The following is a 25,392-nucleotide window of genomic DNA, read 5'->3' as shown; positions in this document are numbered from 1 at the left end:
TTAATGAATATTTTCATTTTACTGTAATTCTTTGTTGTATTTGTACAAATATACATTTGAAGATTTTTCATAACTTTCATTTTGATTTCCAACCAAACTTAAACATTAGAATTATATGATGATTTTTATTTAATGTCATTAAAAAAAAATTTCATATACTTCGTGTTTACTAGGGTACATGTACATGCTGATATAGGGCAACTTCTTAATTTTTTTCTGAAATACTTTCATGAAAACTACTTTGTAAATACTTCGAGAATGGTTGTGATCATCAGGTTGATTTATGTAACAAAAGTTTAAGTGTGCGAAACTTTTTTTTTCATGATAAAATACTTCAAAAACAACGGTATGATATATTTAATATATTAATATGTAATATTTGCTAGTAGAAAGCATGCACAGTTCCGCATCTACAAAGAAAAGGAGATACAATAAGTTTGTTAAATTTGCACCGCTTTTGTTTGAAATCGTATGTTTTTAGAATCAAATCAAATAATTACAATGCATTGTCCAAAAGAATTAAATATCTAATATTTAACATAACAATTTTTAAAATTGTGCTCTACGTTGAGATATGCAGTATTAAATAAGCTAACATAATGATATAGCTAACATTATAATAGATACACATAAAGCATTTCCATTCATACACACACATACATGTACACATAGACATATACAAAGAAAAGTATATTTATCTCAATTAAAAATAAGGTAAAAATATTTGATGGGCCATTCAATATTATTTCTTCATTTTATTTGCATACATTATCTTAATTTCGATACATCGATAAATTTTATTTAATTTATCATCTACATATTTTGGTTAAATAAATGACTTACATGTACTACATTTACCACTAGTTATGTCACAGACTTCACATCCAATTCACGACTTACAATCAGCGCCATATTCACCAACTTCGCATCCTAAAAAAAACAATAGTTTTCCAACACTTAAGCTTACTAAACTGATCAATAAAGAACAATCGGAACTAAATTTATTTCTTGTACTTTTATTTAAATACTGACTGTGGACTGGTTTAGACACATCTAATAATCAGTTCTATTATCGTCAGCGTTAGCAACACGCTTGTCAACGAGTAACACAACAAATTATTACGAATAGTGTTACATGCACGTAAATAGTGCGTAAACGGTTCCCCGTTTTAATCAAGTCAGTCTGATATAAAATTAGTATTTTTTTTTCTTCTAAATTTAAACATTCAGTATGATTCGCGAAGGTTATCAATGGTTTTCTCTTGGGGTCAATTTCGTGGATGTTTTCAATGGTTTTCTCGCGGTGTCAATTTCAACTGCTACCCTCTTAAACAGTCACGGTTTTTATATTGACACATCAAAGTAAATTTATTCACACATTTATACACTGTAACGCTTAATTATAATTGAATACATAGCTTTATAGTAATAATATGCAGAGTACCTAATTTAATTTAATGCATTGATACCAAAAACTTCTATTTCACAGATCTCAAGAACAGCCCCTGTAATAGGATCATCTTCAGGTGCGTCGTAGGTACTCTCTACAATGAGGTATCTTGCTGTCAGTTGACAAGGCACCTCCATTATAAATGGGGGCCTGTCAGGATATGTTGTATTGTCAGTGTAACAGCGGGTTCTTTCTGATGTATTCGATTGTGTTGCTGGTATGTCAGACATATCAATATAAAACTCTCTGAATCTGTATGGCTTCCAGTTGTCTAAATTGCCAACCAAACATTTAATTTAAACAAAAAGAATAAAGACACTATAAATATCTCTACTGCTTAAAAACTAAAGATCTTTATGCATTGCCTTAAATATAATTCTTATAAATACCTGTTTTATTCACTAAGACTTACCCGCATTTCTATAATAAATTCTAATTGTATTTATGCTGTATGGTTTTCCAAAATCCAGCTGTAACCAGGCTTTATCTTTGTTTATCTCAGTGTGTGAACAGACTCGATGATCATTTGTAATAGTATCCCCATCATTTGCGAATGTTGCTAAACAATTTCTGTATGTCGAACTCAATGAAATAGCTGTGGTATTTCTTTTTGATAGATTTTCTGAAAATAATATTCGTAAAATCTATCGTTTTGGTCATTCAGTAAATAGAGAGGGAAATATATTAACACTTTAAAAATGACAACATTTGTGTATGTTTTTTTCCAGATGTAACCCTGCTATTATGACTCTAATAAAATCGACGAGTGTTAGAATAGAATACTGGCTCCATATCTACAGCAGCATATATGATCTCCTTCAAAGTTAGAGATATTTAATAAGGAATAAGGAATCATTCTTTGAGTATTATGAGGTGATAATTTTGGTTGGGGCGTGATCCAATCCAATAAAGCCCGAAGGGCTTTATGATAGACTTGATCACACCCCGACCAAAATTATCACCTCATAATATTAAAAGAATGATTCCTTATTACCTTTTTTTAATATAATTTAAAGCCATCGTACGATGAAATAATAAAATATAAATAAGCAAACCCCACTGGCGCCTCAATTTGGCGTCATTTGTATTATGGGTTATATAGTTCAAAATCGATACTTAGTGTTATCACAGGCAAAGACACTGGAAAATGTAAATATAAGTAAATGAAGCTAATTTGTTATTGGTAACACAATAAGAAAACCCTAATGCATCAAGGGCATCTTAAGGAAAGGAAACCGTCTGTCTTTGTGTCCCAGCTGATTGAGTGTATTCAACCTTCAAGTTATGCATCGATTGTGATCAAAACAAGCTTTTGATGATTTTTAAAAATGTACCTAGGATTATTGTTAATTTGCTAAATCATTTTTGAAATGTATTTCCTTTATTAAAAAAGAATGTCAGTTATTGTAATACAATCCTACCGGCCTTGACGTCGGAAGCGAATCTTAAAAAGGTGCGAACTAACGCGACACCCTTGTACATGTACATGTACGTATTGCAATGTTTATTATCATACACATACTCAGCAAACCTGTCGGTTAAAAGCGCACACAACATTTAATATAAAATAGGACCCCTAAAAATCAAGACAGCAGTTTTAAGGAATAATTTTCAGTTAAACATACAATATATCTGTTAGCCAATGGTCACTAGTATAGTTTTACATCCAATCGGATGTGATTATACAAAATAATAAGCAAAGTCTACACTTCACTGGAAGTTGACTTCTGATTGGAACCAAAATAGATCCAAACATAAGGCTTGCTTAAACACTGATCGCTAAAACATTTCAAACATCGGAAAAAATAGTAACTGAAAAATCTTCGACGGTAATTTGCAATGGTAAAACCGTATGCCCCTCTTTTCTGGAGCGGGTGGAAAAAAATCAAATACAACACAATGCCAGAGTTGTTTAGTTTTTAAATTGTATGTGCAAGTACATAAACTTTACAAAAAATAATTATAGGAATAAAAGTAATCATTAAAAGAAACTAAATTTCTTGCTGATGAATGTTTTCAGAAAGTTAAATCTGATGCAAATTATTAAAGGATTTCAGATAATTCTCCTCTTTGAATCATCATCAAATAAATTACATAAAAAATGCTCGTTGCCTATAATAAATAAGATGTCATAGTTAATAATTATGATTTTTATATGTACATTAAATTTTAAAAACAAGGTGTGTATTAATAACTAATAAGTCAATGGGGATATATTTTCCTTGAACATGTATATTAAAAAAAATGAAGTCAAGCAAAACTTGAAAAAGTGACTGTTATAGTGCATCATTATCATCCTATGATTTCTTTAGAATATATATATATACATATATATATATATATATATATATATATATATATATATATATATATATATATATATATATATATATATATATATATATATATATATATATTAGCAAAGCAACTAGCCTCTTTTATGTTAAATAAAATTGAAGGAAAAGTCTTACCGAAGGCATTGACAGCTAAAATTCCTATAAAATACGAAAAATACGAGACAAGTTGCAAATTTTTCATATTCCCTAAATGCAAAACATGTACATCAGGAAGTATAGAGTTATAGCCACCAAAATGCCAACTTCAAAATTGAATTGCTCCTTTAGAATTAGTTTGGATGGATATTTCTAAACCTCGTTTATAATCCGACAAAGATTGTCATTATCTAAATATCCTTATAAACCTTATTTTGAGCGATTAGCAATCTATTTGTTTGGTTTTTGAGACATGCACTATAAGAGACTATAATTTTAGACCATTGAATTTAAAATTAAAAACCCAAGTAAAAGAGATAGAGCAATTCGATAATCACAACGAATACGAAATATGAAAGCAAAAATCAGTCTTTCAATCTATTACGCCATGTATTTAAAAATGTATAATGAATAAACATAACCTTTAAAAAAATAGCTTATTTAATGACAGTTTTCTTTACAACATTTTGTGCAAACCGTATTTCATTTGTATACATGCTCTGAATAGAGCTCTGTCATTCAGTAAGAAAAAAATGTATGTATGAAAGAAAGGAAATTAAAAGCCAACTGCAAATCCCAGGTCTGCTATTGAATTACTTTACAGAACCGTACAGTTGACATTTAGTTTGATGACACATTATTATGAATCAGTCATCGTTTTAATGAATGTTAGACAATTTTTTCTTTTGATTGTCATATTTACGAGGGTCAATCAAAAATACAAAGACAGTGTGGCTGTTTATCATATATGTTTCAGTAAAGTCATAACATATTTATTTATGCAACAATACGTATTTTACCGATATAGGAAGATTCATTACATAACATGAAAAGGTATTTAAGGTATTCCGTTTCCAACGGAAAACCTTGTTCTAATTCTGATGGTAATTCTTCATTATTGTTATTCTTCTTCTATACTTTTTTTTAAACCTTAATAACAATTTTGTTTGTCCGATTTAATTCAAGTTTTCAGGTGTATTGTAAATTAGATTTAGTTTGTAAGTCACAAAAAGATAAGAAATCTTAACTTCGAGTTCGAGTTATTCCTCTTTTTAAAATATTTTAGGGGCATTCTTTTCCGGACAAAGGCTCCAAAATTATCCGTAGCAAATAATCCAAAGTAAGAAATCTTTAAAATTGACACTTTGAATGTTGTTCTTTGATTTTTGTATTTTTGTTTCTTCCAAATTTACAACTTGACTTATATAATCAAAATCTATGTTGTATAAATTGCTAATTTTTACTCAAGTTTTTGCTTCCTGACTTGTTAGTTTGAAATATTTTTTAATTGCATATAGAATAAAAGTTGTGCATAAATCAAAGGGCTTTCATTTGAGACCAGAAAAAAGGGACTGGTCCCTTAAATAAGGGATCTAGGTGCCTGGAAGGTCTCTGCTGTATAACTAAAAACGATACTTGCTACAATAATGATGTCGCTGGAAAAGTTGTTTTTCATTATCTTAGCAATCTAATTGTAATATAGTATTGTTTGGATATTGCGTAATATGCGAGTTAAAAGCTTCACAAGAAGACATGCATACCCGCTTTCATTTTGCTTATAGGGAATAGCTTCCTGTGCGTTATAATGTTTTAAAGTCGCATCTAATACTTTTCTTGTCTAAATATATCCCCAACTTATTACAGACATGCCTTTATCTCTTTTACGAGAGGTCTAAATCTTCAATACTCTGCAGTCTGCGGTTACATTAATACATTGGAAATAGGCATTAACTTATTTTAGAGAGTTAAAATTAATTTTCTGAAGCCCTGATTGATCAGAAGTTAAGGAAGTGTGAAAAGACCTTCTATCAATATCTGTAAGACCCCTGGCAAGTGTAAGGAGAAGCGGGTTGTTTTTTTAAGACTGATTGACAATCCTTTCTTGACTTGAAGAGTTAAAGGAAAACCCCCTCGTTGCTTGCAACGAGGTCGGCTCTAGTTTTGTTAACAGATTTTAAAATCAACATGTTTTATCCCCACGTCAAGATGACGCACGCACAGTTAATAGAAATATCCAATCTTTATATCTCCCTGATCTTTTGTGCATTTCACCATTCAATTAACATCGGCAATATTTCACTTGGCATCTAATTTGTTCGAGAATCATTTCGTTTACAGTTAAGAGAACCCTGAATGCCAAATGACGCTGTTAATTTTTTGATCAAATATTTACAGATATTTTACTCTCTTTTGAATTGTTTGATGTTGAAATTACATTACCACAACCCCATTAAATGTGTTAGAGTTAAACACAAAAGTGCAAATGTTATTTGATTTAATTTTGCCACCATTGACATTTTCACAGTTAGAATAGGTTTTTTTTCACTTATTTTACTATTATTTAGTAACTAACTTACATGGTATAGCAGGTCAAAAAACACACAATACATTTACCATCGATCGCTTGCTGACTCACTGGTCACTATGACCTTAACCCAGTTATTCTCTATTCGCTATGACCAACGAATTTTTAAAAGGTACGTTCCTGATTTAATTTCAACATCAATTCTTTTTAAACAATAAGAAAAAAAATCAGTCCATTAAACTCTTTTATTATTTTAGATACAATACACAAACTTTATGAATAAGATACTAGTAGTAAACATTGATTTTATTTAAAAATGCCTTTTGTTTTACAAATATCTACCACAAAGCAAAAACAGCAATACATCGCGACCTGAAAATCTCTATTAAAGGTGACTAAGTAGCTTTATAATCGATGTATTTAAAAGTATAAAATTGTTTTCATGTTCAAATATATACGTTCACTATCCTTTATTTGTACATTTTGATTTTATTTCGATTTTGGTTAACCTATGTGTGTAGATTTTTTAAAATATACTTTAGATAAAAGACTTTTGATTGCAGGGCCGACGTCCTTAAATGTTGATTTGTCAAGATTGCAAAAGCTTTACTTTTCAATGTCTACTTAATATTTGCTTTTTTAAAAACAGGTGGATTTTTAGGTACATTTTGCATCATGAGATTGATTTCACTAATGGCATCATCACACTTTATGACATTGCTTCATAACAAACATAAAAGAAAATTGAACAAATACATTATATAGGATCGAAATCTTTTTCCATTTTCTGTATAAAAAGGTACCTGACTCGCTTATCTAGTATCTTTAAAATTCGAGCCAGTTACGAATAATTCGATCCTGTGACTAAATGTTTATATAATTTGTCATGGAACCACATCGCTATCTCGTTATGTGTATGATGGTGTTGATATTGGTACCTATAACCAATGCTATGAATTACCAAGTTTTTAAAGCGAAACCAGAGTTGCAAAACAAAGACATTGATGAAATAAATATGACTGAGCTAGACTCACTGTCTGTCATCAGATGCGCTGTTCAATGTACAAATGATTGTGCTTGCTTTGGTTTTAATTCTATTATAAACAACTGCCGCATTTACAAAAATTGCGATTTAGGTGACTCGGTCGCTGGAGATAATGGCTGGACCTACTTTGAAGGTAAGCTCTCTCTCTCTCTTCCTATCTCTCTCTTTTCATCTCGGTCATTGTTTTCTTCCATCTAATAAATTTCTTTATCACTCTTGCTTTAACTTAGTATCACACTTTAAATATTTATTTTAGTTAAATGTTTCACGTTTTGTTTGAGGTCTGAAGTACATCAAAATTAAACTATTGAAAATACATGTACAGGTAAATATCGGTATCTCGAACATGGGATATCTCGAATACCCCGGTTATGTCGAAGTCGGCCGCCGGTCCCGGCCGTTTTCCCTATATAAATATGATTTAAAAAACTACTGATATCTCGAATACGGTTATCTCGAATACCCCGCTTATGTCGAAGTATGTTTACGGTCCCAATAACAAATTTTACCTGGGTTATCTCGAAGTGAAGTCAATTTTCCGGTCTGCTAATCGCACCCCGTATGTCGTGTCCTCGTTATTCTCGCCCGCGGCAATTCACACCTTTTCTCAAGACTGATAGTCTATTAACTCCACGCTTAGCCAGTGCAGCTATCGATGACACGGTAATTGTTATAACAGCTTGGGTATATACTCCGGTGATTGATAAAACAAACAAGTTCACAGCTCCCAAAAGTAAGCACCCCTAACATTACCGATAATATGAATAATGATGCACGCTACTTATAAAGCAAACAAGTTCAAAAACGCTAATGGAGTCGAAGAATTTCGACTTCGGATATCTCGAACACCCGGATATCTCGAAGTTTTTCCGTGGTCCCCCGAACTTCGAGATATCGATATTTAACTGTATATATATTTGAAGTAATATTTTAGGTACAACTGTTCATACCTCTGTTTCACCCGAAAGCTGCAAAATGTTATATATGGACGGAAACACTGTGTCCGGTGTATACACCATTTTTCCATGGGACATCTCAGACCTGAACTATCGACCTTTGCAGGTTTTCTGCGATATGGACACAGCTGGAGGCGGTTGGACAGTAAGATAATACACATAGAAATGTACATGACAGGCCTAAAATAAAAAAAAAATACTTGATATTTATGAAAACAAACCAATCTTGAAAAAAGAAAATGGAATGTTAAAAAACCACAACCCCACCCCCCAAAAAAATAAATAAATAAAGTGAAATTATTGTATGCTCTTTAATAAAAATGTTTCCAAAAATTCGCATACTCAATTTTAGACTGTAAGATGTAAAACACTAACGTAAAAGACTGTGTTAAAGTAGATAACAAGTTTGGTTTCTTTTTAAAATCAAAGGTATAATAAAAAGTATAATAAAGATAAATAAGAAAAGAAAAGAAAACTTAAACATTTCTCATCAAAGGTACAAAGAAAACAAGCATATACAAAGCAGAGATTGTAATATTACGAGAACCTTTTTATTCTTTTCATAAATTTCTTTTCGTTTTTTATTCATAAAGGTTGTGCAGAGACGGCTGGGAAGCACACTTAGATTTGATCGGGATTGGGATGCCTATAAAGTTGGATTTGGTGATCCTAATGATTCTTATTGGCTTGGTAAAACACAGTCTAAATTAGTGTTATTTTAGATGATAAGTGCATTACCTGTTCTGATTAAATGGGTTTCTTTGAGGTAAGCGTCTATGCATACAGAAAATTGATATTTTTTGTTATATTACATGTGTGGTTAACTATGCAATGTCTAAAAAAAATATTTGTAGTTAAGAAATGTATTTTTAGTTTTAATCGATAGCCTTTTTTAATGATGTATATATTAAGGTCAAAGCAAGGAATGTATAATAAAGAAAATATTGTAATAGTAACATTATATATATATAATTTTATACATCTTGTCCTAAAAATGTGACCTGTTTGATGGATCTTGGCCCTTAATAACAGACAACTAGAGAACATCTCGATCGATTTCACGTATTGTAGTGTAATGCATTTAATATTTGTGAACTAGTTCAAGAGAACAGGATTAAAATGTGATTTAAAAAGTGCTTTAAAGACATTTGCAGAATAAAGGTATTTTTCTGAACCTATAATGACTCGATGCATAATTACTTGTTTATGTTTGCGAACAAGTCGTTTATCTTTAACAATAGGAAATGACCCACTACATCAACTTACCAGGAGAAACGTTTCTTTGTATATCTCAATGACTGGTTTGAATGGAAGCTCATTCTACAAAGAGTATCCTTATTTCTTTATCGAATCTGAGGCAACTAAATATAGACTTCACATTGGTGGAACACCGACTGGAACTCTGGGTAAACTTTTATTTTCAATATTTTTTTCGACTAAGAGGTGCAGGTTAGAAATAATTTGATACAAAAAGGTAACTTAATGACATAATTTGGTGGATGTGTCTCTTGCATGTAACCTTATTCAGTACCACACAATCACATACATTCATAGTCAGGTTTTAAATGACAGTTCTCTGCGTATATGCATATGGTGTAAAGCTTACTCACAATAAACGATTACTATTTTGAGCTAGATTTTATTATTAATTATCAAAAAAATAATATCATAACTATCTTTTTAACAACATTATTTATATAAAAACGACGCTATTATCGTGGTTTTGTTTTTACAAAAGAATTTTCACGTATTTTAGCAGGTGAAGGTCTTGTATCAACAACTGATCCCGACGGTGATTTGCGTGGAATGTCGTTCTCAACCTTTGATCAAGATAACGACTTGTTCACAGCATTAAACTGTGCCGACTGGTTTGGAGGAGGCTGGTGGTTCAACGCTTGTCATCTTGCATTCTTGAATGGACCTTTGGCTTCAATATATTGGGGTATTCCATGGTCGCCAGACTTTGTAAATGGACAGTTTCTGACACAAACAATAATGATGCTAAGAGAACATTAGAATACTGCATTCAATATGTAGTCCATAATATTGTATTTCTGAAATTTCAATACAGAATAAAAAAACAAACTATTTCGTATGAGTTTAAATAAATATTCAGTACTTTGTCTGCTATTAGAGGGGTTTTATTGCGAAAAGGACGATTAGCCTAAATGTCGATGATAACCATTTCAATGCTATACTAGTATTGTGTTTGTAAACTGTGTCTTGACAATTTACGTAGCTTTGTTAACTTATATCTAGAACACGCTTTTAAGTTAAAAGGACAGAGTATCCACTATCCCTATTGTCCCTTGGGGACGATATCTAAGCGTTAACAATAAATTCTTGTCAATGAAATATTGTTTGCTACGGACATGAGAACTATTTATAGTAACCATTCGATTTCGTTGCACCCGATTGTACAGCTGAAACTCGTGACCGACGTGTAGTGTTCCCTTCGTTGTCTTTGCATTTTTATGCATCTAATTCTTATTTTATGCACATACTATGTTTGTAAATAATGCATTGAATAGTTAACATGAAGTTAGTACTTTCCTGGTTTGAAAAAAGTGCGTAGAACGTGATAAATTTATCGCGATCGATTTACACAGCTAGGCAAAATGTTCGTCCACACTGGAGATAACTCTTCAGCAAATTACTGTACATTGTTTGTAGGGAAAGCAGTGCTGAAATAGAAATATTAGGGACAGTGCTTATTTACGATTGGTAATCAGCTTTAACGTTTAAAAAAAGACAGTTGGGTATTTTTTTTTCAAAACAGTCCAATCTACGTTTTTAAATGACCCCGGAATTTATTCTACGGGGATATTTTTGTTCTTTACATTGGCATCTATCTGGCTGTCTGTCTGTTTGTTCGTACACGTTTTACATTTTTTCTACAAAACCATGGGGTCAAGTTCAACCTTACTTCACATAACGCATTTTTGGTGAGGGGTAATCACTTTTGGTAGAATGAACAATTAAATAAAATTTCAATAGTAGATAATGAATAGTTTTCAAAAATGTGTTGTTGTTTTCTTTAACAATTTTGTTCTCAAAAAATGTTGACAAAAAAGGTGGATTAAGTATGGAAGCATTATCGGGTATTGTAGGTTTAAGTTTCTTTAAATCACGATCTTCGGCGGTAGAGTGGGACCACAATGAGATATAACAACACATATTTATTTTCGAAAAAAAACCCGCCAGAAAAGCTGTAACTTATGTGGAGGCATCCTTGGGTAAGGTAGATCCAATTTTGTCCCAGGGGGATGAGGGGGAATATTAGTTTATAAAGTCAATACTTACAAGTTTTTATCTGTATAATGACGATTCTATCAAATTCCACAAAAAGAGACATCAAAATAAAAACGTCAACTACTCCTGTAGTTTTGTGAGATAGGAAGTTGTACTTTTGCAGATAAATTGTACATATACCAGAAGTGTGCATTGTGCTAGGATTTTTATTTCTATTGATTTATCTTAAATAGCATCAGGTGCTAAAATTAGATATTTTTGTCAAAATGTTGCATATAGGGTACATATACTCTGCTGTACGGTGAACTCCTTCAAAAGTTTTTATGACGTTTTTAATGCATGTCGTCAAAGAAGTGCATTTTTTTTATTAATAATTATTTCAGGATTTTTAACAATACTGTTTTATATAATGTGTGGTTGTTCTTGCATTAGATGTTGTTACACGCCAGTTTACATTGGCAAGAAATGCGGCGACCTGTAGTTTTGATATTTTTGATCTTAGTAATGGGGTGATTTTTATTTAATTTTTATTTAATGCTAACTCTTTTCAGGACCTTGGTTATAATTTTGTTTAAAAAGATTGGAATCAACCTCCACGTAAAATATATTAAACATTCCATGTCAATATTTAGTCCATATGGGCTGATACTTCATAACATGCACAAAGTCGGGCTTTGCTATAAATAAGCAATTATTAGACGCGCCATATGCTTAAACTTAAAAAAAAATCATATGTAGGTCAATAGATTATGTGTTTAATTTGTTTTCAAATCTTTGTTCTTTACATTTTCTGAAACAACTCGTTTTCTTTTAAGGGAAGGCTTCTTTACGAATATTACAAATTGGTCAATGCAAACATAGTGACATTGACCAGGTACATGCCATATGAAATGCTCGCACTATATGAATCGATGTCTTAAGTTCATTTAGATAATCTAACTTTAGAAACCAAAACGACATTGGCCTTCAAACCACACATTTTTGATTGCTCAAACAATACTTTATCAACCAGGACAACCTTGTACTTTACCAACGATTCAAGATGTTAACTATTTTATGTCAATAACTATCTGGAAGAAATATTCTAGTAGTAATTGTCCCTTAATTAACATATTGTCTGTAATAAAAGATTATAAGTTTTCTAGACATTGGTTTCACTCTTAATTTTTCAAATCCTCGTTTCTCAAGAAGGAATTACATGTATCATTTAACATGCGTTAAAAATTAATATAAGAACAATATTTGCATTTATTTTTTAAAATGTTTCAAGGATAAATCCACACATGTTTGGAAAAATATTCGTTTCAAATAAAGAGGGAGTTATGTAATATTCACAAGATGAACCTCCGCCATTAAGTCAACTAAAAGGTGACTGAAAGGTTACTGAAATGAGGCAGAATTGCACATCTATTCAGTCACATTTCCAGACCATTTAGTTATCATTCAGTTGACTGAATGACAGAGCTTCATCCTGTGATTATATGTGCTAGAAACATGCTTTATTTACATTCCAACATTTATATATTGCAAACTGCTTTCGTTTCAACAAATCTAAATGCATCCAATAATCAGAATTAGGTCAACAATTTTAAATTTGGCTCTGTTTGTAATATTACATTTATATATTACTACGTAGTTTTTTAGTACAGGCAAACGAACGACATGTCGGGCTAACTGCATTTATAGATTGTAACCATGGATAGTTCATTCCAAACAGAAAAGGGCGTCGATATGAAATAAATCAAAGTAAATATTCTGTATTTTGATTGGTTCGTTACCTCATAGCTATTGTTGGTGTAAACCTGGTGTAACGCAGTTAACGAAGACTACGGCAGTGATTAAAGGTAAGAATATGTTTAACTGTAACGAACAATATGTTTCTAATGATTTTTCTTTTTTTCTTTCTTAGAGTTTAAACAGCTTTAGAAGATACATTGAAAGTCTTAAAAACAAGATATAAAATCTATTTATTGTTTATCTATCAATTTTTTTTTTTGGTACCACCAGCATTAAAGAGAGGCAGCTCTCATAAACAGATAAAACGTGCCAGTTATTGATTATTAATTAGGATTGTATGCAAATGTAGAGTACATGTAAAGATGACCTATTATCGATATCTATCAGACCCTGACGAGTTGTATGTAATACGGGATTGTTTAAAGGTTGCTCGCTTGTTTATTGGTTGCGAAAAAATCATTATAAAAAATTGTTAGATGAATTAAATGGTTTCAAAGTTTTATTTTTTTTAAATGAAATTCATCTGCTTGGTTATATTGTTATTGTGTTTAAAACAGTGCAATGTTGATCGAATCAAATTGATTATAGTAAAAGGCACTTCTTGTTGTTAACGCATTTCGGAACAACGCTTTTAATTTTTTAACCAATCAGACAAATTTAATCTTATATAAATAAAAGATGTCATTAATGAACGGCTCTAAAGAGAAAATGTATGCATATTTTTCTTCTAATATGAAACTCAATCAATGCAAAAATTTATGCGTTTGGACTTTCGACATGATTAGCTTTGAATTTTATTTGATAATTAGCTAAAATATGTTTTTACCCGTGTGATATGGATAACAATGTAAAGGAAAGTTGATTTTTTTTAATGTTAAAAAGGAAGCAAAGTTTACATATGTTCAAATTCTTATTTTGTCAAATTATAATTTTAGACAGAACAGATCTACAAAAAAAAAAATTAAATCCATCGTATATTCTAATTTCGATTACGATTTCACTAAGATGTCATTAATTTTACCTTGACTCGTATTGTAGCCTCAACAAGCCTGCAGGCTTCTATAATCAGACAGGACAAAATATGAGGGTTTTTGTCGAAACATCTGCGTTTGGTGTTTGTATTCTTTTTAATATGTTGAGTTAATACTTAACTTGGGGACTGTGTTTATCATGTTTAATTAAAACATGCCTTGTATATAACGTCCTAGACAAAGATTGTAAATTTAGATTCTAATATTTTTGATATTAACTATAACAACATACGGTACTATAAACGACGTTTCAATTTTTTTAGCATTTTAAACATAATGTCGAAAAAAAAACACTAGATGAAATACACGAAAAATAAAAACAAAAAATACGTAAGGATAATAAAAAACTATCACCTTGTTTTGTAATAATTCTAAAAAGATTTTAATATTTTACTTAATTAACTTATGTATTAAAAGTATCAGTTGTTTACATCAGATCAAAATATAGAACCTGAAGAAAAACAATTGATGTTTTGTGAAATATAATTCATTCTCTCATTTCTAGGATTGTGCGAAATTATGTTTTTTTTCTACACTTAAAACTTAGATACGTAATACAAAAAAATGACACACTTTAAATTATTAGCCAACATTGACATTTTCGTGAAAGAAAAATCTGCAAATACATGTATCTGCAAATCGAATTGACTGGAACTCATTTTTTTATAAGTTGGGGTGTTTGTCTTGTTTTCTTAAATTAGATACCATTTTTACTGTATAATTACACATTTGATATCAAATTGAACTATTATGCAGTTGTTTTTATTTTTGGAAAATGAGGGTACCAACGTTTATCTTTGATAAAAATACTTAGCGGTCATTTTGAATGGGTGAACTCGTCATTAATCATTTAAATGATACGGATTTCTGAAGTGCACGAATAGGGAATGCTTGATAAAACAACACTTAAGCCCTCCTTAAAATTATTGATAAAATTGATCATTACACAGACCTCTTCAAAAGTTCTGATAAAATTTATCATTACCCAAACATCCTTTAAATTTTGATAAAATGTTATCATGACCCATAATGTTGCAAATAATTGTTTGTATTCGATATACCAGCGTTTCTAAAAAAGGAAGACAAAACTAATTTAACATTTAATGCGTTAATGAAATTGTATTAAACAAGTTAAATGTCTCATAACATACCATTACATAAATGTTTTTATTTATATTCATTTGTCTTTTATACTAAAAAAAACAACAAATAAGCCACTAATCTTTTTGAAGGTTCCTTATGAAAGCAATGTGCTTATTATTATTTCTGATATTATTGAAAATATTTTTTTTTTCATTTAGTCGTCAAGGACAACGCTAGGAATAGTAGGAACAACAGCCGACGACCTTGTCCCACAGCTAAAAAGAAACAGTTGTTAAATCTAAAAGCAAGTCAGAATGGGTAAAGACATCCTCCTGGTACCTCTTTAAAAACAACTATTAATACATATTATTAAAGCATTTATTTGTCATTCGATAATGAAATTTTGTCCACAATTCTGTATACCCTATTATTCGGTAAAATACAGAGACATTTGTTTAGAATGTATAAAGAAAAAAATTAAAATGATTATATGTAAAAATTAAAAAGAATCATGGAAAAGTAACCTAACTTTTGGATCAGCGCATTAATTGAATATAGTATTTATTTTCTTATTGATTCCACAGACTTTTGATTGTATTGTCTCTCTCAAACTTTCATTTTGTCGTTTTAGCTTTTAATTGTTTGCTGTGCCATAGCAAAAACGACTGGGATAAAAAAGGACATGGTATGGAGACTATTGAACAGTATTATTTTATTAAATATTAAGCATAAAGAAAACAGCTGGGTATTTTTTTTAAATAAAATGCAATATACGATGTAAACAATGTAATTAGATATTTATTCATCATTGTAATTTAAAAGCCGCATCAGTTATTGATAATTGGTACTAAGTTGACCTTCCTAGCTTTTACTTTTTCTGTTTTTTTTATAATCTGGTGTTTAAAGATTCACCTTATCTAGTTTTAACTGAATTTGAATCAGTTCTTAATCATCTGTTAATGAATTCTGCCAAAATTAAAATAGAGTAATACATTAGACTTGTTATTTTGTAATAAAATTATTACATGAGTATTTTATATGTTTTTTTTTTAAATCTGGACAACGTTTTTTTGAGTGAAGATATCAATTCATAAGATGACAGATCTTTGGTAATAAATAAATGAGTTAATAGTAAAGATCAATTCTCGACAAAAGAGGATGTGTTTAATTTTTAGATAATGAATGTAAGATGTTTAAATTGCAGAGTCTTTACCCCCCAAAAATACCAGGAATGAAATTCGCATCGTTCTTCTAGGCAAATCAGGTAGTGGAAAGAGCTCTACTGGAAATACAATTCTTAATAATAATGTTTTCCCTGCGGCTCCAACTGGATCGTCTATTACCTCGAATTGTTCCATAAGAGGGGCAAACCTCTTTAAACGAGACATCCTTGTGGTTGATACCCCTGGCTTATTCGACACAAGCAGCTCCAACGATGACGTCCTAAAAGAGGTTCTCAAATGTATTGTATTAACATCACCTGGACCACATTGCTTTCTTCTAGTGCTGTCCCTTCCGAGATTTACCAATGAAGATGAAAAAACCATTAATCATTTTGGTGATTTCTTCGGAAACGATGTATATCGTTATATCATCATTGTCTTCACGGGAAAGGACAAGTTGGATCGTGAAAAAATGTCATTTGAAAAATACCTTGACACAGTACCACAGCGTCTTAAAACAATAATTAAAAAGTGTAACAACCGCTGCATTGCCGTCAACAACTTGGCAAACTGGTCAAATCGAAAACAACAGGCTAAATCATTGATCAAGATAATCGATGACAATATTTCTGAAAATAATGGAGAATTTTACACTAACGATATGTATTTACATGCTGAAAAAAAATTGAAACAGAGGGAAGAAGAGATCGAAAGAGAACGTACAGAAAAACGTGATAAAGAGATTGAAGAAATAACACACCGATACGCAGAAGAGAAAGAAAAGAGAGAGGAGGAAATTCAACGCTTAAACAGCGAACTTAATCAACTCAAAGCTCCCCGCGAAATAGCAAGGCAAGAAGTAGAGGGAGGCAGTGGCTTTTTCGATGGGGTTGCTAACGTGTTAACAGAAGTAGGGAAACACTCAGTTAACTTTTTACTGAAAATAGACAGTTTTAAATAGACCGTTGTACTCTTTTACAAGTAACATTTTGCTTCATAAGTGGAATGTAGCTACATGTACGACACATACATGTATATACATCACGTTTAAGAATTTGGAATGTACATGCAACATTAAAAAAACTTCCATTTTTAAGGAGCCTTTTTTGATTGTGCACATCTCTGCACAAAGTAGTACATGTAAATTATAGTGCATTAATACTTTTAAAGATAATTTTATTTATCATTCCTAAAATTGAAAATAAAAAGTTAAATACAGATAAAAATGTTTAGATTTTTTAGAGGAAAATGTTTTCATTTGGAACGATGATTTCGTTGTTCGATAGGTGAGAGTTGTCATTGTCCTTTTATGACGTCATAATAAAATGAAGCTTTGTTGTAATATGTCATAAGAAACAATATGGAAGAAAAAGTTTAAAGTTTAAGCCTTCGAAATTTTAAATAAAGACCATGCTATCTACAAACGATTTTTTTTTAAAACTTCATAATGATTTTATTAAACCAATCGACATTTGTAATACTTCAAATATATAGCAACATTTGGTGCATTTTCATATTTTGAGATGTCTCCAATTTAAAGCAGATGTTAGAATTTTTTTAACACTATACATTGAAAATTTCATTATTAATCACATAATTATACATCTGATTATAAGTACTGAACATAACAATTCCCAGTATATTCATACAGCTAGTATACATCGTTCATCGTAGCTAGCATTAACTATATAATTTCTAAATATCACATACTCACTTTTTTAATTTTATTTGTAGACAGATATCTATAAAACTGCGATACAGTATTTTCAAAAACTAGGGAGTACAAGTCTTTAATGCACTGACTGATGTAAACATGTTTAAAAGTTGTAATAAAATCGAAAATTATATCTGTGTATGAACAGTATTGAAAATACTATTTGCTATAATCATTTTAAAAAAATGGCTTCCTTGTAATAATTGATATGATATTGAACCTTCAAATTTATTTCACCTAACAAAACAAAATGCATATAAACATGTGCTGGCCTTTTCGGTTTTTCCTTTTTTTTATCAATATTGCACTAGAAGTTATTTTTCTTTTGAATTGGGCAAGCATTGGAGTTGTCATATTTGTATGTTTCCATGCGTTTATCTCTCGATGTACATTGTATTTACTGAACAGTTTTCACTCCTGATTCGTTAATAAAAATTTGCATATACTCTTTTACGGATTATCTAAAATAATCCCAGTTACATGCATCAGCTTAATTTCTAGACAATGAACTTTTTTAACTTTGTTTTTTTTTTCAGTCAAAAACTTTGGCAATTTGAAATTTATATATTTATGTATGGACCAAATTTGTAAAATGAGTAGACATCAGTAAGTCATAACTCATATATGTTTTTCTTGATAAGATCGACAGCCAAAATTTCATGTTTTTTTGAAAAAGTACTATTGCTATAAACAACCTTTCATTGTTAATTTGGAGCCCAGATTATAGAAAAAAAAATGAATGGAACATAGTTATCTATCCTCTATCAACAATTTCTCACCTTAAGATCGAAGGGTCATGTACTGTGTCATATATATTTCTCTTACTATGCAACTGGTTTAAACTCATCAATTTTAGAGAAAATAAAAAAACCCATAAAAAACCAACAACAACAAAAAAACCAAACAAACAAAAACCATCCCCCCCTAAAAAAACCCCAAAAAAAACAAAAACAAAAGCAAAAGCAAACAAAAAACAATAAAAGTAAACCAACAAGAAGCAGAAAAAAAAAGAAAGAAAGAAAAACCTAAAACGAAAACAGAGCAAAACAAAACAACAATCGGATATGGTAAAAACTGTATGTACAATTGACCACGGGGTTAAATAAGAAGAAACGAATGGGAGTTTGAGATTTGGGACACATTATTTTTAATGCCGTTAGATTGCTTACTGGTAGCATGTTTCGTTCCTGTGTAAAAACCATGGAGGTTGATAAAACTAAACTGCCATCTATTTAGTCATTACAATTTCAAATTAATTCATATTAAAGGTCAATTGCAGCTACTAGTTATCACCATATGTCAAGGCTGGTGATTATTGATGTGCTTATTGTATAATAAACTGCCTAAACTCCTGAACACAATTACTACATTTAGAATCAATGGTTTGAGAAAAGGTCAGAGTTATTTCAAAATAAGGATAATCATATTACATTGTGATGAATACTGCACCAATTTCACATCAAAAAGGGAATCGTGTAGCATTATCATGGAGTTTCACCAGATGTCATTGTTTAATATCATCAGATTTTACAGAATATATATATATATATATATATATATATATATATATATATATATATATATATATATATATATATATATATATATATACGAGACACAAACTGTATTCCACTTTCTTATTCGACACTGCCATGGCGAAAGTACACCTTTCTCTTGTACTATGTATGGTGATTTTGTTTAGCTGCCCTAACAGCAATGCGGTAAGTTTAAATTATTGTGGATAAATACATTTTTAATTTTATCAATGATTAATTCACGGCCAATTCACCACGAATTGGAAAACCTATTTTCAACAACAGGCTGCTAATTATAAAGATACATTCCTTTTACTATTCATCAGATTTACACTATTTGATACTAAGTTAATACAAGTTAAAAACTCTGTTTTTTGGATAATTAACATTTTTATTAAATCACATGTGCAAACGTATTGGTGTAAATTTGTCAATAAGCCATTCCGTTAAGACAGAAAAATTATAACTTGAATGGAAGATGTAAAAAAATAAATGAGCATTGGGCAACCAAAATCGAATCTTTAAAAGCATAGTTCTAACTATACAGATTAATTTAAACAAGCATTAATGAACCACAGCTTGTATGTTTATTAGGAAAGGATAAATGTGAGAAGTGAAAAACCTAAGATTGGTCCAATACAAGTAACAATCACGCGGCTACAAACAGGACGTTTGTGGTGTTCGATCAGATTTTCTGGACCAGTGGACACGCAAGGGAAGATTTACAACCATAGGATCACTATTAATCAAGGTAATAAATATGGCGCCATCTCTACTTTACATGTATATAGATGTCAACTCTTTTGATATTAATTATTATAGACCTACGTTTACTCAGAAGGACAAACAATTACAGTAACGATCATAAATAATAATAATTGTAAAAAAAAAAAAAATATATTGTGCGTTGAAGACCCTTCATTGTAGTGTTAATATTCACTTTCAAAGAAAAAAATATAAATTACAATAATAAACCGTCAACTATCTCAAAAATCCATAAAACGAAATAAGAATTCAAAGCAGAGCAACACGGACGTCCAATTATATAGAGGTAGAATCAGGTGCCCAGGAGGAGTGAGCATCATCTGCTGACTGGTCACACCTGCTTTGAGCTCTTTGTAGTAATCCGAAAAAAACCCCCAGAAAAGTCTGTAGACAATTTGATGAATAATTATGGTCTAACAATTAGAATGAAAAACGTTAGTCAGCATGCGATCCAGTGGAAGACTGTATTTGTTGACAATGTTGTTGCATCGACCATAAAGCTTACGAAAAGATGACTTCAAACGAGACTGTTGGTAGCCCTGATTTAACAACTTGTTTGTCAGTAGCTTGCCTTGCCTTAGAAACTGTTCATACGAAGAACATGCTATTGCGTATATAATTAACTAGATGTAAGAGACAAAAACACCATATGTAGGGGACGAAGGTATATTGCTACATAAGTAAGGAAGATTAACTATAGAAAAATTGAATTCATCGCGTTTATCATAAAGTTTTGTTGTTAGGTTACCATCAATGTCAATTTCCAGTAAAATATCCAAATATGAAACAGATACGCAGACTCTGTGGTATCATTTATTTCAAAGTTACTTGAATATATCGAGTCGACGTAAGTATGGAAATAACAATTGTTAATTAATAATACGTCGTCAAATTACCTGAATACCTAAAATTCAATGACCTATTTCTTGGGTTAATGGCCATTGATCAATTTTCCGTGAAAATTTAAAGAAAAATCACTAAAAAAATTTAAACAGTGATTGATCTTTTTTTAATTAGGAAAATAATACAAATGACTAAACTCCTTTAAAAATGAAATCAATTTCATGAATAGCAGGAGTATTGTAAACATACAAAGCATTAAATTTCATTGAAAATTGTTATATACATTCCAGTCCGAATTTCCTGTATTAGTTTTCAAATCCCTACCTATTTTGATTTAAGTTAACACAAAAGTGAAATATGATAATACTAAAACATCTTTAGCATTAGATATATTATATTGATTGGATTTTGTTGGCATAAAATTGAGTCAAAATTTCCTCTGTTTTGCTAACTGTCAAATTTTGTCTGAATCTAATTCAATTATATTAAAAATGTTGACGTTTGTGTCAACAATAATTCTTTTCGATAATGATTTATGTGTTTTTAACAAATTTTACTCATGTGATTCAATTTTATGGCAATCTGAAAATTTTAACCGTGAGTAAACTACCTCTTAATATATTTATCGAATTAACACTGCCTTGCTACTACAGACACAGACTTTAACTTCAGTCAGAATTTGCACAAGATATGACAATAGTATTATTTCCTTCAAATTGAAATAGAATGCAGTTATAGATGTAAGTTTGTACAAGTTCTCTATCTACTTTTTACAGCAAGGTAGTTCAGCTGTAATACTCTAACCAATGTGTATCTTATGAATGAATAAAATGTAGACGAATTCTTAATTCTGTAATGATCCTCAACCATTTCTCCTTCAATTTAGATACAATAAGTATTCCCCTGTAAATAACTGCTTACTATACATTTACAATGTTAACTTACTCATTCAAAGGGTAATTCATGTTTATGGTAATGTGTCAAAAGACATTTTCCTAAGAAAATACAAGCACTAGTTAAAAAAACAATTGATTTCTAAAGCATATGTACTTAAATGTTTTATGTCAAGATATTACATATTTAGTATTTTTCAAATATAGAGAGATCAATACTCTTTTCTATGATTTAACAAATCCAATATTATTGATATATCAAGCGAATATGTTTATTTTCTCTCAGTTTCAGATACAGAATTGTCATCGGAGTTCGAAGTTTATAAGTATGAAGCCGGTGCGCTTATACTCTGGTCAGACACGGCATCGGAAAGGTTGGAGGTCGTTTTGGCGTTTCTATATATGACAACCGACCAGGTCGATGAGATCATCCCCAGTTGTGACATAAACATCACTAGGTCCGATGATAGAGACACCACAACGTACTCAGCTTTTGTAACAAACTGTATGGCGCCAATTTACGAATCTTTTATCCCCAATGTCACCAAAGACAATAAAAGGGTTGCTTCACGCGATTATTTTGATATTGGACGCCAGGAGACGTCGTCGGTCAATATGACAACCGTTAGTTTCAACAATACTGTAATGAGTAATGACAATGTTGTTTTACATTCATTAATGTTTAGAATCTACAGCTATCAAGACATTCCATTAAAAGGGTTAATGCTTACGTATAACCGGCAGTACACATTACTCTAGCACTGTGTACACTCATGTGAAATATTGTATTAGATTAAAATATGAACGATATCACGTGTCTTATTGTATTTGATAAATGTAGGACAATGTTAAATTGAAGTAAATAACTGACGAGTTATTTCCCTTTGTACTTTTCGATGAAAATTCATTAACTCACGTTAATATTTATTCATTATGATTTACCTGCTAATACATTTACACAACAGGCCTTCAGACGATATGCACACCTTTCTTGAAGAACATGTCTTATTTATGGTCTATGAGAATAATTGGACTTCATCTTACAAACTTAAAACTCCTGTAACTTTTATTTAAACAAAACCTTAGAGGTCACGGAGTCTCTTATTCCGTAAAGAAATCACACACTTCTATTGTCTACAAGCCATTAGGGCTTGGTAAATACGATGTTATTCGCGGTTTAACTCGATCACCTCGCTCTACATCTGCATGTGAACGACAACCAGTAAAATGTTTCCAATATTTCTTTTTTATGTTGTTTGAATATGTACAATATCAGTTAACAAGCTACATTGTCATGAAAATGATACATGTTTTATTCAATGTGGTTTAGCAATCATCATTACATATCACGATTACCTTCATTAAGAAAAGAATTAGCTAAGGCAGCATAAAGGTAATTGGGATTAATAATCATACATATCTGTAAAATCTAACGCTTTATCTACAGCATTGAACAACAAAACGATGGAACGAAAAATATCAGGTACAAATCGGTGAAATCTAACACAGGAACTCCTGCCATTAGGAACCCAGGCTTTGTTCCATTAGAGTACCCGTGCTAATAAACAAACACACGTTTGACATTGTAACTATACTGTCTGATAGGCTAACATGAAAATGAGTTTTTTTCCTTATACTTAAAAGCATCTTAATTGTACATCAAATACGTGATATATATATATATCATCTACAGTGTAAACCCTAAGACCACGAATTTCATTAATTTAAAAAAGTATCATAATTCATAACAGCTTTATGTTATTATTCATGAACCCAAATAGGAGAAAAAAAATCATTACATAGAGTTTTAATGTACTACCAAAAAGTGACACCTTCGCATATGTGGGGAGGGGGAAGGGGGTGTTGTAATTCTTATTCGTAATTCTTATCCTTCAGATAATGTGCATTAATACAAAACAGATACAAAAAAGACAACAACAAAAAATACAAAAGGCAAATTAAAAAAGCGAAAAATAAAATATAAAAACATTGTTGACAATATGTTTAATTCTAAAGCAATCGCATGCTTACCTTAGAATAAAATGCTTAGTTTATTTAATAACTATTTCCTCATCTTTTTACCAGTAATCAGTTCTTATCTTAAGTGTTATACCTAATTCATGAGTATTCAATGACAGAAAAGGCAATCTAAATCTTATTATCTTTTATGATCCTTGATAATGGTTTTAGTTTTACAAAATTATTCTCCTATCAATAATTACTATCAATGATTTTGTTTTTATTCGGAAGCACTCGGGACACATTGCACAATTTTTTACCGTTATTTTTCGGTGTGAATTATTTCGTTTGCAATGAAAAGTCCCCATAAACTTATTGTACGTTGAAACTAGCTTTCTACATAAACAATTAATGTCAGTTACTAATTGTGTCAAAACATATTGTTCAAAAGAAAATAAACGTACCTTTATATAACAAAAAATGACATTAAACAATATATTGCTACAGTATCTTTACCAAATCGAGGATAAACTTCATTTCAAGTTAACACTGTCTCATATATATTAAAATATAGAATAACCAACGTCTTGGAAATTTAAAATTTCGTACACTTATCAGTAATTTTACAATTTCAATACCAAGTAGGCGACAAAATATTTCTTGGTTAGTTTTAGATTCAGAATTGTAATCCGAATTTTTACGTATATGTTATCACCTTTTTCCAAGTTGGAACAATTCAGATTCATTCAAAGTGATAAAAGAGCTTGATATTTAAGTTAGATAACTCTAAATGTTCCAGATTAATTTTATTCGTACCATAACATTACCTTTTAGACAAATTTGATTAGTCTTTTATTGTTAATTCTACTAGCAGTTAGTAAACAATATGCTTGACTTAATGAGGCCATTAGCATCTACGTCATGCAACGTTAGGCAAAGGAGTTCATACCAACGATGTACCGGTACTTTTTTCTATCCCATCTTGTTTATCAACTATATTACATTCATCGTAGGCCAACCTGCAATAACTTTGTAAGTTGGATAAATACCATTAATAAATATCTTCCTATTTCATTTCAGTTTTAAAGTCTACAGGACGAAAACATTTTTTATGATGAAAAAAATACAGTGTTCTAAATTAAAACAGCAAAAAGTAAAGTAAATAGACA

The 25,392-nt window shown here is 30.6% G+C and overlaps 2 protein-coding genes and 2 long non-coding RNA genes across 4 annotated transcripts; 3 read left to right on the top strand and 1 right to left on the bottom strand.

The window, feature by feature from the left end:
- Positions 1-342: 342 nt before the first annotated feature.
- LOC105348372 (uncharacterized) lies at positions 343-4,107 on the bottom strand. Its single transcript, XR_010711741.1, has 4 exons — positions 3,922-4,107; positions 1,863-2,072; positions 1,470-1,721; positions 343-930 (listed from the first exon to the last, which is right to left on the bottom strand). It is a non-coding gene; the product is annotated as an uncharacterized lncRNA (long non-coding RNA).
- Positions 4,108-7,084: 2,977 nt separating this feature from the next.
- On the top strand, positions 7,085-10,264 carry LOC105339483 (ficolin-2-like). Its single transcript, XM_034464919.2, has 5 exons — positions 7,085-7,425; positions 8,227-8,393; positions 8,842-8,938; positions 9,490-9,654; positions 10,005-10,264. The coding sequence occupies exons 1-5, from the start codon at positions 7,134-7,136 to the stop codon at positions 10,262-10,264; spliced, it is 981 nt and encodes a 326-aa protein (XP_034320810.2). The 5' UTR covers positions 7,085-7,133.
- A 2,934-nt stretch (positions 10,265-13,198) lies between these two features.
- LOC105348373 (GTPase IMAP family member 7-like) lies at positions 13,199-18,214 on the top strand. Its single transcript, XM_066078252.1, has 4 exons — positions 13,199-13,344; positions 15,570-15,669; positions 15,983-16,036; positions 16,556-18,214. The coding sequence occupies exons 2-4, from the start codon at positions 15,666-15,668 to the stop codon at positions 17,473-17,475; spliced, it is 978 nt and encodes a 325-aa protein (XP_065934324.1). The 5' UTR covers positions 13,199-13,344; positions 15,570-15,665; the 3' UTR covers positions 17,476-18,214.
- A 1,624-nt stretch (positions 18,215-19,838) lies between these two features.
- LOC105348375 (uncharacterized) lies at positions 19,839-23,010 on the top strand. Its single transcript, XR_010711739.1, has 3 exons — positions 19,839-19,949; positions 20,358-20,514; positions 22,551-23,010. It is a non-coding gene; the product is annotated as an uncharacterized lncRNA (long non-coding RNA).
- The last annotated feature ends 2,382 nt before the right edge of the window (positions 23,011-25,392 follow it).

This window comes from Magallana gigas, chromosome 1, assembly GCF_963853765.1.
Source record: "Magallana gigas chromosome 1, xbMagGiga1.1, whole genome shotgun sequence".
Lineage (NCBI taxonomy): Eukaryota > Metazoa > Mollusca > Bivalvia > Ostreida > Ostreidae > Magallana > Magallana gigas.
Note: the sequence above shows the minus strand (reverse complement) of the source record. Positions and strands in the feature narration are given on the sequence as shown.